This window comes from Astatotilapia calliptera, chromosome 3, assembly GCF_900246225.1.
Source record: "Astatotilapia calliptera chromosome 3, fAstCal1.2, whole genome shotgun sequence".
NCBI classification, from domain to species: Eukaryota; Metazoa; Chordata; class Actinopteri; order Cichliformes; family Cichlidae; genus Astatotilapia; species Astatotilapia calliptera.
The window spans coordinates 34,341,947-34,358,208 of NC_039304.1; the positions used below are offsets into that span (position 1 = coordinate 34,341,947).

At 41.0% G+C, this 16,262-nt stretch overlaps 1 protein-coding gene across 3 annotated transcripts in view; it reads right to left on the reverse strand.

The window, feature by feature from the left end:
* Positions 1-9,604: 9,604 nt before the first annotated feature.
* The window catches only part of LOC113019377 (supervillin-like), a 46,075-nt gene continuing 39,417 nt past the window's right edge, over positions 9,605-16,262 (reverse strand). For all 3 annotated transcript variants that reach the window (XM_026163057.1, XM_026163056.1, XM_026163059.1), the window contains 16 exons: positions 15,919-16,074; positions 15,592-15,728; positions 14,384-14,531; positions 14,041-14,186; positions 13,656-13,831; positions 13,117-13,252; positions 12,716-13,016; positions 12,359-12,513; positions 12,138-12,240; positions 11,790-11,997; positions 11,579-11,712; positions 11,257-11,412; positions 10,856-10,999; positions 10,439-10,551; positions 10,050-10,202; positions 9,605-9,935 (listed from right to left, as the gene is read on the reverse strand). In XM_026163057.1, the coding sequence (XP_026018842.1) occupies positions 9,849-9,935; positions 10,050-10,202; positions 10,439-10,551; positions 10,856-10,999; positions 11,257-11,412; positions 11,579-11,712; positions 11,790-11,997; positions 12,138-12,240; positions 12,359-12,513; positions 12,716-13,016; positions 13,117-13,252; positions 13,656-13,831; positions 14,041-14,186; positions 14,384-14,531; positions 15,592-15,728; positions 15,919-16,074 (2,453 nt within the window). In that variant the 3' untranslated portion in view covers positions 9,605-9,848. The remainder of the gene's footprint in view (positions 9,936-10,049; positions 10,203-10,438; positions 10,552-10,855; positions 11,000-11,256; positions 11,413-11,578; positions 11,713-11,789; positions 11,998-12,137; positions 12,241-12,358; positions 12,514-12,715; positions 13,017-13,116; positions 13,253-13,655; positions 13,832-14,040; positions 14,187-14,383; positions 14,532-15,591; positions 15,729-15,918; positions 16,075-16,262) is intronic.

Here is a 16,262-nt window from a genome sequence, read left to right on the forward strand (position 1 = left end):
AATGGCTGAGGTAAAAATGCAACAAATAACACAAAAAATCCAGTCTGGCAGTGGCAAAAGTAAAAAAAAAAAAAAATACTGGTAAAATTGTAGTGTTACACATAGTCTCAACTGTTTTTATTTATCCACTTTTTAAGACAAAAAATTAAAGTAGGATTGGTTTGAATTTTTGATTCAAAGCTACTTTACAAAAATATAACAACAAAACAATGAAAGTAAGCATATATTTTAAGGCTCTGTCCAACAGCCAGTTATTTAACATAGTTCAACTGTTTGTCAGTAATTTGGTTAAATATGACATTTATCAGATTTTAAAAAAAATTATAAACTGAGATTAGAGCAGTTTCTTGGTTGGAAGCAGCTGACGGCAACTAGCTAAAACTCCAGGGCGTTCCTCATCCAGGCCCAAGATATAATCTGGGAATGTTTCATTCCTGCGCTTAAGTTTAGTTTAGAACTTATTGCTAACCAGTGAGCTTACAAGTGCTTGTAGGAAAATTACAATATCTTTAATTGGAGGTAGGCTATAACACTTTAAACAAGTGTTTGAGCTAAAATAAGCTAAGCTAAGTTAAACATGTACTAGCTGCATCTTCCTGCATAACCTAGCTGGGTGTGTCCTTATGAACTGGATGGGCAACAAACGTCGACAGAGGAGTATTTGTTTCTAGTCACTTGCACATTGTATATGTACAAACTCGGGGTGTAAAGTAAGAACTCTTAAATTTTCTTAATTCTTAATTTCTTCTTCAGACTGAGTTTAGTTCATGTTTTTCCAGCTGAGGCCCAGCTCCGTCATCTAACATCCAGGACATCATTAGTCAAGCTAATCTGCTTTGTATTAGCATCGGCTTTGTTTGTCTGCATGTCAGCCACATCGTGGGCTGCTGTGGCACCTGAGCCAGAAGGCAGAACGATGCAGGTGATTAATGCAAGCCACAGTTTATGATAAATAAACCCACCGGCCTCTCATCTCTCTGCTGTTGGAGGAGCAATGACAGCATTCTGTAATCTGTTGTAGAGAAAGCTTTACTGCCGCATTCTTGTTGGCGTCTATATGAAATGAGAATGTAGATAAGCGATGAGGTGGTGAGTGTGTAATCCATATGGTGCACATCTATCTGGGTTTGTTTTGCTTGTCAGTGACCCTGAGAGTGTGAGGCACAGATGTACTGCATCCTAAATGAGCAGGTGTTGTCCAAAACAGCTATTCCAATGCATGAGTCAGGCAGGCAGGCATGACAAATATTCATGACTGCTGTTGACATGGTGTTGAAGAAATTTCCAGAACATCCGCCTACAAATGAAACTTTCATCTGGCAAGTTTGTTTTTAAAGTTTCTTGTTCTGCTCGTCAGCTTTTAAATATTTATGAACGAAAAGGCTGGAGAGATTTGTAGGGGGGAGAAAACACAGTGTTTAAACAGGAGTGAAGGTTGGCCAGACAGACAGCACCCTCTTCTGGTCACTTCTAAAAACTGCAGATTGCAAAGGCGTGTCAGAACAGACAGGTCTCTGGACATCAGTATAGTGGTTTTAAAAATAAGAATCTATTAAATTAACATTTTTGTTTAATAGTGTTTTGTTTAATGACTAACATATTGACATGATAGCATCACACAGTTGCTGCAAATTTGTTGACTGCACATCCATGACCTCACTCTTCTCTATGAGGTGCCGTAAGGGACATTATTACTGAAACGCTCTCACACACACTACTGAAATTTTAGCTCTCACACACACAACTGAAACGCTCTCACACACACTACTGAAACGCTCTCACACACACTACTGAAATTTTAGCTCTCACACACACTACTGAAACGCTCTCACACACACTACTGAAACGCTCTCACACACACTACTGAAACGTTCTCACACACACTACTGAAATTTTAGCTCTCACACACACAACTGAAACGCTCTCACACACACTACTGAAACGCTCTCACACACACTACTGAAATTTTAGCTCTCACACACACTACTGAAATTTTAGCTCTCACACACACAACTGAAACGCTCTCACACACACTACTGAAACGCTCTCACACACACTACTGAAATTTTAGCTCTCACACACACTACTGAAACGCTCTCACACACACTACTGAAACGCTCTCACACACACTACTGAAATTTTAGCTCTCACACACACTACTGAAACGTTCTCACACACACTACTGAAACGCTCTCACACACACTACTGAAATTTTAGCTCTCACACACACTACTGAAACGTTCTCACACACACTACTGAAACGCTCTCACACACACTACTGAAACGCTCTCACACACACTACTGAAACGCTCTCACACACACTACTGAAATTTTAGCTCTCACACACACTACTGAAATTTTAGCTCTCACACACACTACTGAAATTTTAGCTCTCACACACACTACTGAAACGCTCTCACACACACTACTGAAATTTTAGCTCTCACACACACTACTGAAACGCTCTCACACACACTACTGAAATTTTAGCTCTCACACACACTACTGAAACGTTCTCACACACACTACTGAAACGCTCTCACACACACTACTGAAATTTTAGCTCTCACACACACTACTGAAACGCTCTCACACACACTACTGAAACGTTCTCACACACACTACTGAAACGTTCTCACACACACTACTGAAACGTTCTCACACACACTACTGAAACGCTCTCACACACACTACTGAAATTTTAGCTCTCACACACACTACTGAAACACTCTCACACACACTACTGAAACGCTCTCACACACACTACTGAAATTTTAGCTCTCACACACACAACTGAAACGCTCTCACACACACTACTGAAATTTTAGCTCTCACACACACTACTGAAACGCTCTCACACACACTACTGAAACGCTCTCACACACACTACTGAAACGCTCTCACACACACTACTGAAATTTTAGCTCTCACACACACAACTGAAACGCTCTCACACACACTACTGAAACGCTCTCACACACACTACTGAAATTTTAGCTCTCACACACACTACTGAAACGCTCTCACACACACTACTGAAACGCTCTCACACACACTACTGAAATTTTAGCTCTCACACACACAACTGAAACGCTCTCACACACACTACTGAAATTTTAGCTCTCACACACACTACTGAAACGCTCTCACACACACTACTGAAATTTTAGCTCTCACACACACAACTGAAACGCTCTCACACACACTACTGAAACGCTCTCACACACACAACTGAAATGCTCTCACACACACTACTGAAACGCTCTCATACACACTACTGAAATTTTAGCTCTCACACACACTACTGAAACGCTCTCACCCACACAACTGAAACGCTCTCACACACACTACTGAAAAACCAAGTCATTTCAGTGAACAGGAAGGTGTTTCAGTTGAACAGGAAGGCGTTTCAGTTGAACAGGAAGTTAATTCTTGACAAGGAAACTGAAGGAAAAAGTGTTAGATTTCAAACAAACCACTACACAGATGTCTACTCAGCAACCTGTTAGTTAGGGGTGGGTTTTTATAATCGATTTATTGATTAAAATCGATTCTGGCTTGGATAACGTGAAATCGATTCATTAAAATCCTGAATCGATTTTTTAATATAAATTTATTTTGCCCGAAATGCCAGAATCTCGTGTGAAACCTCACAAAATTTCAACAACCACCAAACAGCTAAGACAGTAAATGAGAGCAGGTACACGGCTTCTGCACAAAGACGTAAACACACAGCGCGGACCCGCGGATCAGAATCAGTGAGATGTCGCCTTTCTCACCCGACAGCACGGACACGGTCGGGGCTGAAAGCCGACAGCTCGCTGACTCTGATCTGTCGGCAGGTCCGCGCTTTGTTTTCACGCCGTTTTTGCGCCGATTCTAAAGCTGTTAGTTTGATCTCTCTCCAAACAATATTGACTGAACCAGCAGCAAAAGAAGATCCAAACTGCGCTTCACATAAACATCGTCATGAATTCCTTCACTGTTTTGCTTCCACCACGATAAAATCGCACGTCATGCACAGCCCTCTCTCTCTCTCTTTCTCTCTCTGTACTTCAAGAACAGTTTCCCGTCTAAAAATCTGTTTTCTGCATTATTCGCTTGCTTGTTAGGCACAAGTCTACTGTTGTTTACAGCGCAGTTGGCCGCTGGTTTTTTTTTTTTTTTCATTTTACATACTTCCGAAAAGAAAACCTAATTTCTGCCATTCAATACTGAATAAATTTAAACTTTTTAAAATTATGCAAAATGCAAAACGTTAGCCGTGTCTCTAATAAAACCGCTGTAACGTCAGAGGTAACGTTCATATGTTGATTAATGGTTTTCTTTCGTTTTTGATGTACTGCAGAATATTTGTATAAAATCCCAGGCCAGGAAAACCACCTTCATGTTTTTATGTGTTTTATCTTCAGCTACTTTGACACAAAGGCATCTGCTGTGATGCTCACACCTTTGATAAAGTCTTGCGTGTGTCAGCTTCCTTTTTTTAAATACAAAAATATGTAAATGTACTGATCTGAATTATAATATTTCTGACTGTCAAAATTCCCCATAATCAAATCGAATTGAATTGAATCGAATCGTGGAACAAATCGATTCTGGACCTTAGTGAGACAGCTGCATTACTTAACAATATATTAGCCTCAGCATTAGTCAAAATTTAGAATAGCGGGAGACGTGCATTATCCTGGTTATTTTTTTGGCATATGTGCTTTTTGTCTTTTTTAGCAAAGAAAAATATCTTAAAATCATCAATAAAACCAGGGAGAGAAGGCTTAGCGTTCCTCCATTTAGCACAATGGATATGATATTTACTCAAAAGTATGATGATGTTAATAATGTCTGAGACATCCAATGGTAGATGATCCATATAAAAAAAATTATGATGTAATTCAAACAGTGGCACATCATTAATATTTAGGGAAATCCAATTTTTTAAGTTGCACCAAATACATTGTGTGATAGGGCTTAGGAAAAAAAAGATGTTCTAGGGTTTCATTTTCATCAGTACAAAAAGAACACTGATCCACCTCAAAGCCAAATCTCTTTTTTTAGAAATTCTGCCACAGTATTAGTTTTGTTTAAAGTGTGTTTCTTTAACTTTAGGTAGAATAGGCTATTTCATAAATTTTTAGTATGCTTTATCCAGTGTATATGAAATAACTAAACTAGAACCATGCCATGTAACCATTCTGTTGTAACTATGAAATATTTTGTCTTTGAAGAAACTACTAACAAATTTCTTATTGCATTTTTATCAAACAGCTGACATTGCCCTAGCAATAAATTTGGGAGCACTGATGAGAAATTATTGTATATCATAAAAATTTTAATCAAATGAAGCAGAGGCAGTGGGACCAGTTCACAAAATTTGTTATATTCTCTTTGAGAACAGTTTAGACAATATTTTTCTGAAAAGTCTGTGTAACTTAGAATGACACCTTTATCATCCAACAAATCTGTTATGAATATAATATTTTTGTTCAAACCAGTCACTCTTGAAAATAGATTTTTGATTAAGTGTTATTACCCTATTATTCCATAAGGTTGAATTATGGGGAGAAGTTGTGGGTAAATCTCATTTTCCCAAAAATGCAACGTCTGTTTTGGAAAGTTTGATATCTTTATGGGGATTTTATTTGCCGCAAAATCACATTTAAAAATAAAGTCTAATCCTGTATACTATTTTATTAAACAAGAATCATGGGATGTGGGGCTAAGTAGAGTCTGGCTGTGACAGACAAGATTTTAACCATTTAATTCTAAGGGTGCCAACCATAAATTCCAATTCTGGAGTTTTGATACCACCTTTATTGTATCCCTTCACAAGCTGAGATCTTTCTATGTAATGGGTTTTATTCCTCCACAAAAATTCGAACACATTTCTATTTATGGTTTTCATGGTATTTATCGTTTTTTTATTTTTTATATTGTTTACGTGGCGCAAAAAAGGTTGGGGACTGCTGTACTAGCAGGTTGCTGAGTAGAAATCCTTGTAGTGTTTTGAAATATACCACTTTTTCCATCAGTTTCCTTGTCAGGAAACAACTTCCTGTTCAGCAGAAATGCCTCTGGTTTCAGTGGTGTGTGTGAGAGCGTTTCAGTAGTGTGTGTGAGAGCGTTTCAGTAGTGTGTGTGAGAGCTAAAATTTCAGTAGTGTGTGTGAGAGCGTTTCAGTAGTGTGTGTGAGAGCTAAAATTTCAGTAGTGTGTGTGAGAGCGTTTCAGTAGTGTGTGTGAGAGCGTTTCAGTAGTGTGTGTGAGAGCTAAAATTTCAGTAGTGTGTGTGAGAGCGTTTCAGTAGTGTGTGTGAGAGCGTTTCAGTAGTGTGTGTGAGAGCTAAAATTTCAGTAGTGTGTGTGAGAGCTAAAATTTCAGTAGTGTGTGTGAGAGCGTTTCAGTAGTGTGTGTGAGAGCGTTTCAGTAGTGTGTGTGAGAGCTAAAATTTCAGTAGTGTGTGTGAGAGCGTTTCAGTAGTGTGTGTGAGAGCGTTTCAGTAGTGTGTGTGAGAGCTAGCGTTTCAGTAGTGTGTGTGAGAGCGTTTCAGTAGTGTGTGTGAGAGCGTTTCAGTAGTGTGTGTGAGAGCGTTTCAGTTGTGTGTGTGAGAGCGTTTCAGTAGTGTGTGTGAGAGCTAAAATTTCAGTAGTGTGTGTGAGAGCGTTTCAGTTGTGTGTGTGAGAGCTAAAATTTCAGTAGTGTGTGTGAGAGCGTTTCAGTTGTGTGTGTGAGAGCTAAAATTTCAGTAGTGTGTGTGAGAGCGTTTCAGTAGTGTGTGTGAGAGCTAAAATTTCAGTAGTGTGTGTGAGAGCGTTTCAGTAGTGTGTGTGAGAGCGTTTCAGTTGTGTGTGTGAGAGCGTTTCAGTTGTGTGTGTGAGAGCTAAAATTTCAGTAGTGTGTGTGAGAGCGTTTCAGTAGTGTGTGTGAGAGCTAAAATTTCAGTAGTGTGTGTGAGAGCGTTTCAGTAGTGTGTGTGAGAGCGTTTCAGTAGTGTGTGTGAGAGCTAAAGTTTCAGTAGTGTGTGTGAGAGCGTTTCAGTAGTGTGTGTGAGAGCTAAAATTTCAGTAGTGTGTGTGAGAGCGTTTCAGTAATAATGTCCCTTACGGCACCTCATACTTCTCTTCCACGACATCCCAAAGGTGCTCTATTAGATTGAGATTTGGTGACTGTGGAGGCCATCTGAGTACAGTGAACTCATGGTCATGTTCAAGAAAACAGTCTGAGATTATATAAGCTTTGTAAGATGGTGAGTTATCCTGCTGTAGGCAGCCATCAGATACTGGATATATTTTGGTCAGAGATGGAAATGGTCAGCAACAATACCCCCAAAAAGTGCCAAGAACATATTCCCAATATCATTACACCACCACCACCACCAGCCTGGCTATATGGCAGGATGGGTCCATTCTGACCCTACAATCCAAATGTTGCAGCAGAAATTGAGACTCATCACACCAGGCAATGTTTTCCCAACCATATGTTGTCCAAATGTGCTGACCTTGAGTGTTTAGTCTTACTTTCCTGTTCTTAGCTGACAGTCTGGTCTTCTGCTGCTGCAGCTCATCTGCTTCATGGTTTGACACGTTAAGGCTTCAGAGATGCTTTTCTGCACACCTTGGTTGTAACAGCTGGTTAGTTACTGTTGCCCTCATTGGAACCCATTTTTGCCCAGAGAACTGCCACTCACTGGATATTTTCTCTTTCTCGGACCATTCTCTGTAAACTACAGAGATTATGTGATCAGTAGATCAGCAGTTTCTGAAATACTCAGAGGAGCCCCTCTGGCTTCCAACATTTTAAAGTCAACAGATCATCCTGACCACATCACATCTACATACCTAGAAGCACCGAGTAGCTGCCATGTGATTTCCTGACTAGCAGATGAATAGGTTTACCTACGACACGTTCTCATCCTGACGCGTAAAATACAGACGATTGTGACAAGTCGATATTTTACACGTTGGGAATGAGAGCTGGTTGGAATGAATCTGTTTTACGTGTGAAATGAAAATGATAAACCTGTCAAAGCATGATGTACGTTAAATCTGTTCACTTTCAGATCCTGAATCACTATGTGATGGCCACAACATGAAGCTATTTTATTGTTGAATTATGAGTGATACTTTGTGTTTGTGTTGGAATGGACGGCTGGAGCCTCTGCTCGAAGCGTCTCATCGTATTATCACTGGATTGTGCAGTTTCCCCTCTATATCTATCTCTCTATCTACTTTTGTTTATGAGGCTAACAATGAGAGTGATGATGAAATTATTCCCAATACTCTCTGAATAATTACATCAGAATACATAATTTTTTTAATACATTTTATTTGAAAAGGGAATACTGAGCATCTCATTTCCAAACCACCAAACTTTTATTTTATGTGCTAAAAAAAATAAAAGCTGGCCCCAAACAAATCATACAGATCTTATTTAATCACAAAAAAGATGCATATTGCAACATAATGAATGCATGATTGTGAACACCATGCAGAGAGTGTTCTAGTTCAGACGTGACAGGCAGCTTTACTACCAGCATGCTGTATATACCATCATATCATTACAGGGAGTACGTTTGCATTAAAGGCAGTTATGCAGCACAGTTTCTCTCAGTCTCTCTTCACAACACACACCTAATACTTTTAAAAGTTGCACCCTTGCTCACAAAAAAAAAAAAAAAAAAAAAAAATCACACATACACAGAAAAACATAAATGAGACAAAGCTTAGATTTGGTCCCAGATAACCAGAGGGGCAGTTAATTATAAGAACAAACTAATCGATATTAATGATCAACGAGGAAATTTTTGGGGGGAGAGTTTTGCAGATTGCTTTGTTGCTCATGCGTCTGCACAAATTTAAAAATGCTAAAAACTGAATATTTTTCTGTGTGTGAATCAGACGTCTGTATCAACACTCTGGTTAAAGAGCAGCAGAGAATCATAGATTACAGGAATTGTGCACAGACCTTCAATTTTTCTTCCTCTGTTCTCAAAATATGTCGATATGTCATATTTCTGCTGTGCAATTGTTTTTCTTAACACAGAGGTGGCTTTTCCATGACGCATTTCAAAAAAAAAAAAAAAAAGAAAGAAAGAAAAGGAGTAAATAAAATTCCCAAAGTATAAAGACCACAGGCATTTTTTCATAAACAAACACAGTTTTAAATGAGAAATAAAACTGATAAAAAACATTTATGGTATATTACATATTTATAATATGAGGATAAATGTAAAACAAAACATTTCTATTAACCCTTGTGTGGTGTTCGTATTTTTGTTACTCAGCCAGTGTTCATGGGTCTGGTGGACCCGCTAGAGTTTTGGCTTTCCAAATTAACACTATCAAACAATTTTATGTTAAATTACTCAACAGATGTTTACTTCATCCCAATTACAAGACATATGAACAGCAAACATGGTTAATTTTTTCCCTTTACCTTTGTTAGATCACATTTATGAATTAATGTGCTTCTCGTTTTTCTTTTATATAAAATGTTATAAATAAATCAGTTATAATCAAGTGGAGTGAGTGGAAAGACACAACACATTTACACGTGAAAAAAATAATTAATTGTTTAATTTTTCTTTTGAAAAAAACTGAACACGGGTCTCACAGACCCGAACACCATACAAGGGTTAAAAAAAAAAAAAAGGTTAGCAATTGCACATAGGCTAGAATATTTCACTGATAAAGGGGGAAAATGGCACTGTTTTTTAAAAATAGATCAACATTTGAACAAAATTGTACATTTGCTTTTCCTAAGTCTTTCTACAAAATGAGGCCTGTTTGTTTTTAATAAAACACGTTAAAAATAAAAAAGACCCAACAGATGCGTGAAGAAAACGATGCGGTTTTAAAACAGACCCTTGCTTTTCTTCAGATTCTTTTGCTTCCAGTTTGGCAGAGCGTTGAACTCAACGCGACTCATCTCAAGAAGTTTCTATAAAACATTAAAAGTGAGCGGAAAAATAAATGTCGGCATTTATAACATTTTTCTTTATTTACTGAATTTAAATGTAACAAATAATTCTAATGGCCACGGAGCGAGTCCTACCTTGAAGTCCTGGTCTGAGAGGTAATCCTCCAGACGCAGAGGGTCCACTCCCTCTGGCAGCGGTTTCCTGGTCAGCTCCTCGATGGAGTACTGCTGCTTACTGAGCTTGGACAGGGCCTCTTTCACCAAGATCACTTTTTTGGAGAGCCCAGCCTGCGAACACAGAGGCAGAAATACTCTACTTTCTATTTTTTTCCACATTTAAGCTCAAACTCTGTCTTTTTGCAACACATTTAATCAAACATAACACCTGAATAAAAGGATAGAAAACAGCACTGCACTCTTGCTGCGATGCTTAGGACAAAATAATCTCCAGTTCAAGCTGTGACAGCTCCCTGACACCAACACTTCATAAGACAGACTGCAGTAAAAGACAAGCCATCACCCACCTTTGAAGCGATATTGGGGTCCTTCTCCCAGTATGGGAAGATGTTGGTGAAGGTCAGGGGTTCACAGCCTGCTAGGATCAAATAGGCCAGAGGGGGGCGCCGAGGATTCTTCTCTGTAGGTCAATGTTGTATTGAAAAACAGAAGGAAAACATAAGCCAAAAAAGAGACCGGACATTTAAGTACAGAATATTAGAGACTTTACATAAGAACAACATTACTCAGACAAACACGTTACTACGAAAATCATTCCTGCATGACTCGACTGTTAAAGTGAAATCTGTGATCTGAAGATTTTTATGGCCTCTCTCTTTGATTTCTCTTCTTTTCTTATATTTAAAAATGATGATGAAGTATTTGTGAAGAATATTGCAAAACTTTAAATAAAATGTTCAAAAAGCTTGTGTGTGACCTCTGACCTTTGCAGTACTGCAGCACAGTTTCCATGGCGCACTTCCTCTCGCTGTCCCAGCGCATTTTCGCAGATCCGGTGCACTGTGTGTCTTCAGGCTGCCAGCCCTGCCACAGATACACCTCCATACGGTTGTCGAGCAGAAACAAGGCTGAAGAAGAAATAGTGATGTGATAAGATAGCAAGCCATAACATGATTACATTGAACTTTTGTGTTGCGTTTGAACTGTTGCAAAATATTTGTGATGCATGTGGCATAAGCAGGCGTTCCTCTTGATTCCATCTTTCTTCATATCTGTAGATGTTTGCTGAAGATAAGCCTGAACTTGCTTCGCTAACTTTAAACTTTCTTTAAGAACTGAAATGTAGAAATAACTGAAATGCGACATTGCTCGCAGCTTGTGTTACCTGGTTGTTGTGCTGCGTAGAGGTTCTCCTGCAGGAAAGGCATCGCCATGACTCCTTCTGCTACCCTGGCGGGATACAGCACCTCCTCCCCTTCAAACACCCCGGAGCTCGCACTTAAGCTGAAGAGCCGCGGTGTGTGGTTGTACTTTCCTGGATCTGCAACACACACACACACACACACACACACACACACACACACACACACACACACACACACACACACACACACACACACACACACACACACATTATCTCTCTATCTACATATCTACATTCTGCTAAACACCTGGATAGTTGCTAAGCAGCGCATGTTGGGCCGTACCATCCAGCATACAGTCGTAGGCCTTCTTGTCTTTCAGACCCAGAGCCTTCACAAACTCCGCAGGTTCAGATCCTTCCTCCACCTCCTCCACTCTCACGCTGCTGCTGAGGCTCAGGCCTAACTCTGACGGATGCCTTGAAGACACAGACACGTGTTGATCCGCAGCCGCAGCCAAACATCCATTCATACATTTACACATCCTGTGCCTTACCTCTGGGTTAGTTTGTCCACTGCTCTTTTGGCCACCTGCTTGGCGCTTGCATGAGCTTTGCAGCCGTGCCACAAGTAGAGCTGGCCTTTCTCAGCATTAAGCAACACCAGGCTGCCACGAGAGCGCAGACTGCTATGCTGGCAGTCCACCTCCACCAGCAAGGCCTCTGACTCTGCCTCACCACGGACACAAAACAACCTCCAGGCTTCTGCAGAGGTGAAACAGACGTGGCATGCTTTCATGTTTTCTACCAGAACCACCTAAATAATTCATTCGGTTTATGAAGTATTGTGAGGCTTTAATCTTTTACAACAAGTCAAAGTTTCAACATGACATTTTTTTGGTTACCTGTGTTGTTGGTGTTGTTCTCTCTGCTGCCCTTATGGATGATCAGACCTCCCTGGAAGAGCTGCAGGAAGCAAGGAGGTTCTTTTCCCTGAGTCACCAACACCTGGAGAGCCACCCGCAAAGAAAAAGGTGAACAAAGCTGGATCTAAATTTACTTTCAACAAGCAGGGATTGTGATTCTAACACTTATTGTGGTTATTTTTGGTGCATCTGTGACTCACCTGTGACCCCCTGTGGCTTCCGAGCTCCACCGTCATGAGAGCGGAGGTTCCTTTCTCACTGGCGCTGGAGTGGCGGCCCTGCCAGAAAAAATACGCAGCCCTCTCTCTCCCAGGACCTCCAGCGCTCAGCTCCCCAGGTTTCTGCCGCTTCCCCACTGGAAGAACAGAGCACAGAAAACCTTCTGCTTATTCGGTTCAGGCTTTCAGTGACATAACAGTCAGCTTTTCTTCACATGCTGTTCTGATGAATGTGTGCCAACATGGTAAGCATGTGAAGCCACACAAATTTATTATTATTATTTTTGCTCGCATCTTCTTCCACTATTTATTCTGAGGCTGTGCCAAAATGTGACTCACCGAGCGTGGTGACAGAGTACTTCCAGCGGATGATGTAGGCGTCGCCCTCGTGCAGCTGGCCCAGGCTTTCCTCAGGCACTTCCTCCTCTCCGTGCTCTCTTATGTGCCACGCCTCTACGGCCACGGTTGCTAACTCTGCCTGCCTCCCATCCTCCGTCCTCACCAGGCCGTGACCCCGCTGGACATTGATGCCCTCCAGAATGGTCTTCACCGGCTCCGGCTCATTGTTCAGCAGATCTTTAGCGTCACATGGGTGGAGCTCCAAGTCAAGTGGGGCGCGCACAGTGGAGTGGACTGGGCTCTGAGCAAACCAGGACACTTTTAATTAGCTTTAAATTTGTTACTTTAAAAAACAAACAACAAAAAAACAAACCCAAACAAACAAAACAAATCTCCTCTACCTTAACTTCCTCAGCTTGAGCCGCTTCCTCTTTCTTCCTCTCAGCCCAGTCCAGGAACTTCTCTCTGAACAGGGACGTCTCATTGTGCTCTGACAAACGACCAAACAGAGCCCAGCTCGGACGACCTTCCCCTTTCCTACATGTCACACACATGAAAGTTACCTTTAGTATTTTTAGTGTCTTCTCTGTGTGGCTGTACATGCACAGTGAGACCACTAGGGGCTGCAATATAACTAAAAATCTAACATAGGTCTCCGCTTGAACAGACAATAGAGGTTTCTGGCACAACTTCACCTACTTCCAAAGTGCATAGAGAAGAACAAGAGTCTGAAGAGGTTGAAGCTCCAGCTGCGCATGCAGTTTAAAGAACAGCTTTATTACTTAACCAAACAATAAAGCTGTTCTTTAAACTACGTGTGCTGCTGAAGCTCCAAACTTCTTAAACCATTTATAGCTGCTTTAAATGTGAGATGACCACATCATGCATTTAAAAAGCACCCCACAGAGGACAGAATACAGGATTAACATGTCACACTCACTGAGGCGTGTTCTGGTCTGTGCAGGAAGCATCCAGCGGGTTGACTCTGCAGTGGCTGTAATCGTAGCTGCCGCTGTAGAGCTGTTTGCCTAGTTTGACGGCCACTTTTCTGTCGCTCAAGGGCACATCTTTCCCGTGCCACACGTACACTTCGCTGCCAAAATCAAACACCAACACCTGGTGTGAGACAACAGCAGCAAGAGGAAGGAGGAGAGAGAGACGTTGGTTAAGTGTTTACTGAAATCTCTGTCTTGACTTTTATGGACGTGTCCTAAAGATCTTCAGCTTCCTGTAAGCTTTTAAAGACTTAAGGCTTGTAGGAGAATGAAATGGACTGAGTTTCTATTCCACTTATCAGAACTTCCCAGACATATGAGTGACATCACCTCTTTAGAGTCGAGCAAGGACACACTTGGGATAGAGGCCCAGGCGTCTTCGTGAGGCACCAGCTTGTCTCCCTGGAGTCTGTACACGCCATTAGAGTCCACCACGCCACTCTCGTACAGCTCATCCTCCTCTGGCTCTCCCGCCCCTACAATCAAAAACAGGGTAAGCACATGTGTGTGGTGGAGTGGGGGCTCAGTGGTTAGACAGATAATCCTTCAAGAGGATAAGAGAAGTGCTCTAAGGAGAGTTTGACAGAATATCTACTGGTACTAGTCAGTATTATTAGAGATACAGATGTCAGAGACTGTGTTGGTGTTTACTTATGAAAATGTGTGCACGTACCTCTGTATTTGGTCTTTCCACCCAGCAGGGTCCAGAACTCTTTGGCCCATCTGCTCTCAGTGTTGATGCCCTCCTCCAGCACCGTCACCTGAGGGGCCTTACAGCCGAGGTCCCTCTTAGCCTGAACGAACGCCGCCATCTCCGACGTCTGTCCACACAAAGCACACGTTACAGCAAATACACAGCAGTCACATTTTTTTCTAAATGTGTAAGAGCAGACACATATTAGCTCATTTAATCCATCTGTAGTGATCGGACTTTGTGAAAATGAGAACACAAAGCAGCTACACTATGCTAACTTGTGTGAGAATAGCACAGGCAACACTTGTGGCTGTCCCACATTCTGCAGGCCCTACTCAGACAGGGCCCTCACCCAACCAAATCAAGTATTCCCAGTAGTGAGAAAAGAAATGATGAAATAGAGGTGGAGGAATCATCTGAACCTGTCTCAGCCGGTGTCTTATTAATTCAGCAATTCTCTAACCACAAGAATCCGTCACCCTGTAGTGTCAGCTCTCCAGCTCAGGCACAGCCTTTGATCTACTGATGAAATTCAGCTGATATAAACACTGACACCATTGTCTACTTACCTGTATATGTTTGAGGGTTCAACGTATCCCTGTTTATATATTTTATGTTTTTATGTTCAATATTTTACATTTGGAAACAAACATGTTTTAGGTTGAACTCCTAAAACCAAAGTGGTTCTCTGTTGCATCTCTTTGGTGTGATGATTGTTTGAGTCACAGATCAAACAGTGTAAAGACGTCTTTATGTCAGAGACCTTATTTTGGTTTCATGGATTTTAAGATTTTTGGTTGAGACCTCAGGATCTTCACAGACAAATTTGTTAAACTCATTTTTCACGTGAAGATACTGACATATAATAACTGAAAAAGTTCACATAACATGAACGTCTGACAAGCTTTTTTGATTTCAGTGGCAGAAACAAGCTTTCATACATTACACAATGCAATAAACACGAGAGCAGCAGAGATCACCTCCCACGGGACAGTGTCCCTTTGGTAGGTATAGTTAAAGCCTTTTATAATCCGTTTGTTTCAACTCTGAATATATCAAACATCAAACTTGATCCTGCAGTTCATGATGGAAACAGCCCGTCAATGCACAACATTATCTGCTCTGAATCTCTTTGTTTTTTCAAATGTGGTCATTAGGGTGCTGATTGAGTGTGTGAGGTTCACTACCTTTGCTTTCTCAATGACATTGGCGAACTCTCCACTCCACATGTAGCAGTGCTTTGGTGTTATCAGAAGAAAGCAGTCACCACTGTTTAGAGACTGAGCTGTGGGCTCCACCAACCGAACCTGGACGTGCCTCCGGCCTTCACAAAGTAACAAAAAAAGACCTTTTACTTATTTGAAACATTAAAGGGATTTAAACTGTGGAAAAAAAGAAGTTGATTTACCAAATATTTTTAAGAAATGAAACAAGAAACATTTTACTGAACCTTTGATCGCTTCAATATTCAACACGTAATCATAGAAAGAGTTAATCCCCTCGTGTTTCCTCACCTTTGATGCGGATAAGCATGAGCTTATTGAAAGGAACTGCACTGTTATTGGTCACAACATCAGTGGACTTCACACTTCGCAGGTTCACCTTGCGAAAGTTTTCCTTGCTGGCCAGACCGGCCAAGGCAACGTCAGCCAGGTTCGAGTGTTTTGCCACTGGACAGGTGAGAAAACAAGAACAGGGACTCAGTTACACATCAGCTCTTGAAATATTAAACTGTTTTGAGGTTTTGATGATTTTCTGTTCCTTTTTCTAATTCTTCATAAACAAAGAGACGAGACACACTTTAATTATTTCTTTCATGTGAGCTATACTAGCACACAGCACACGTAGCTGTGGTGCT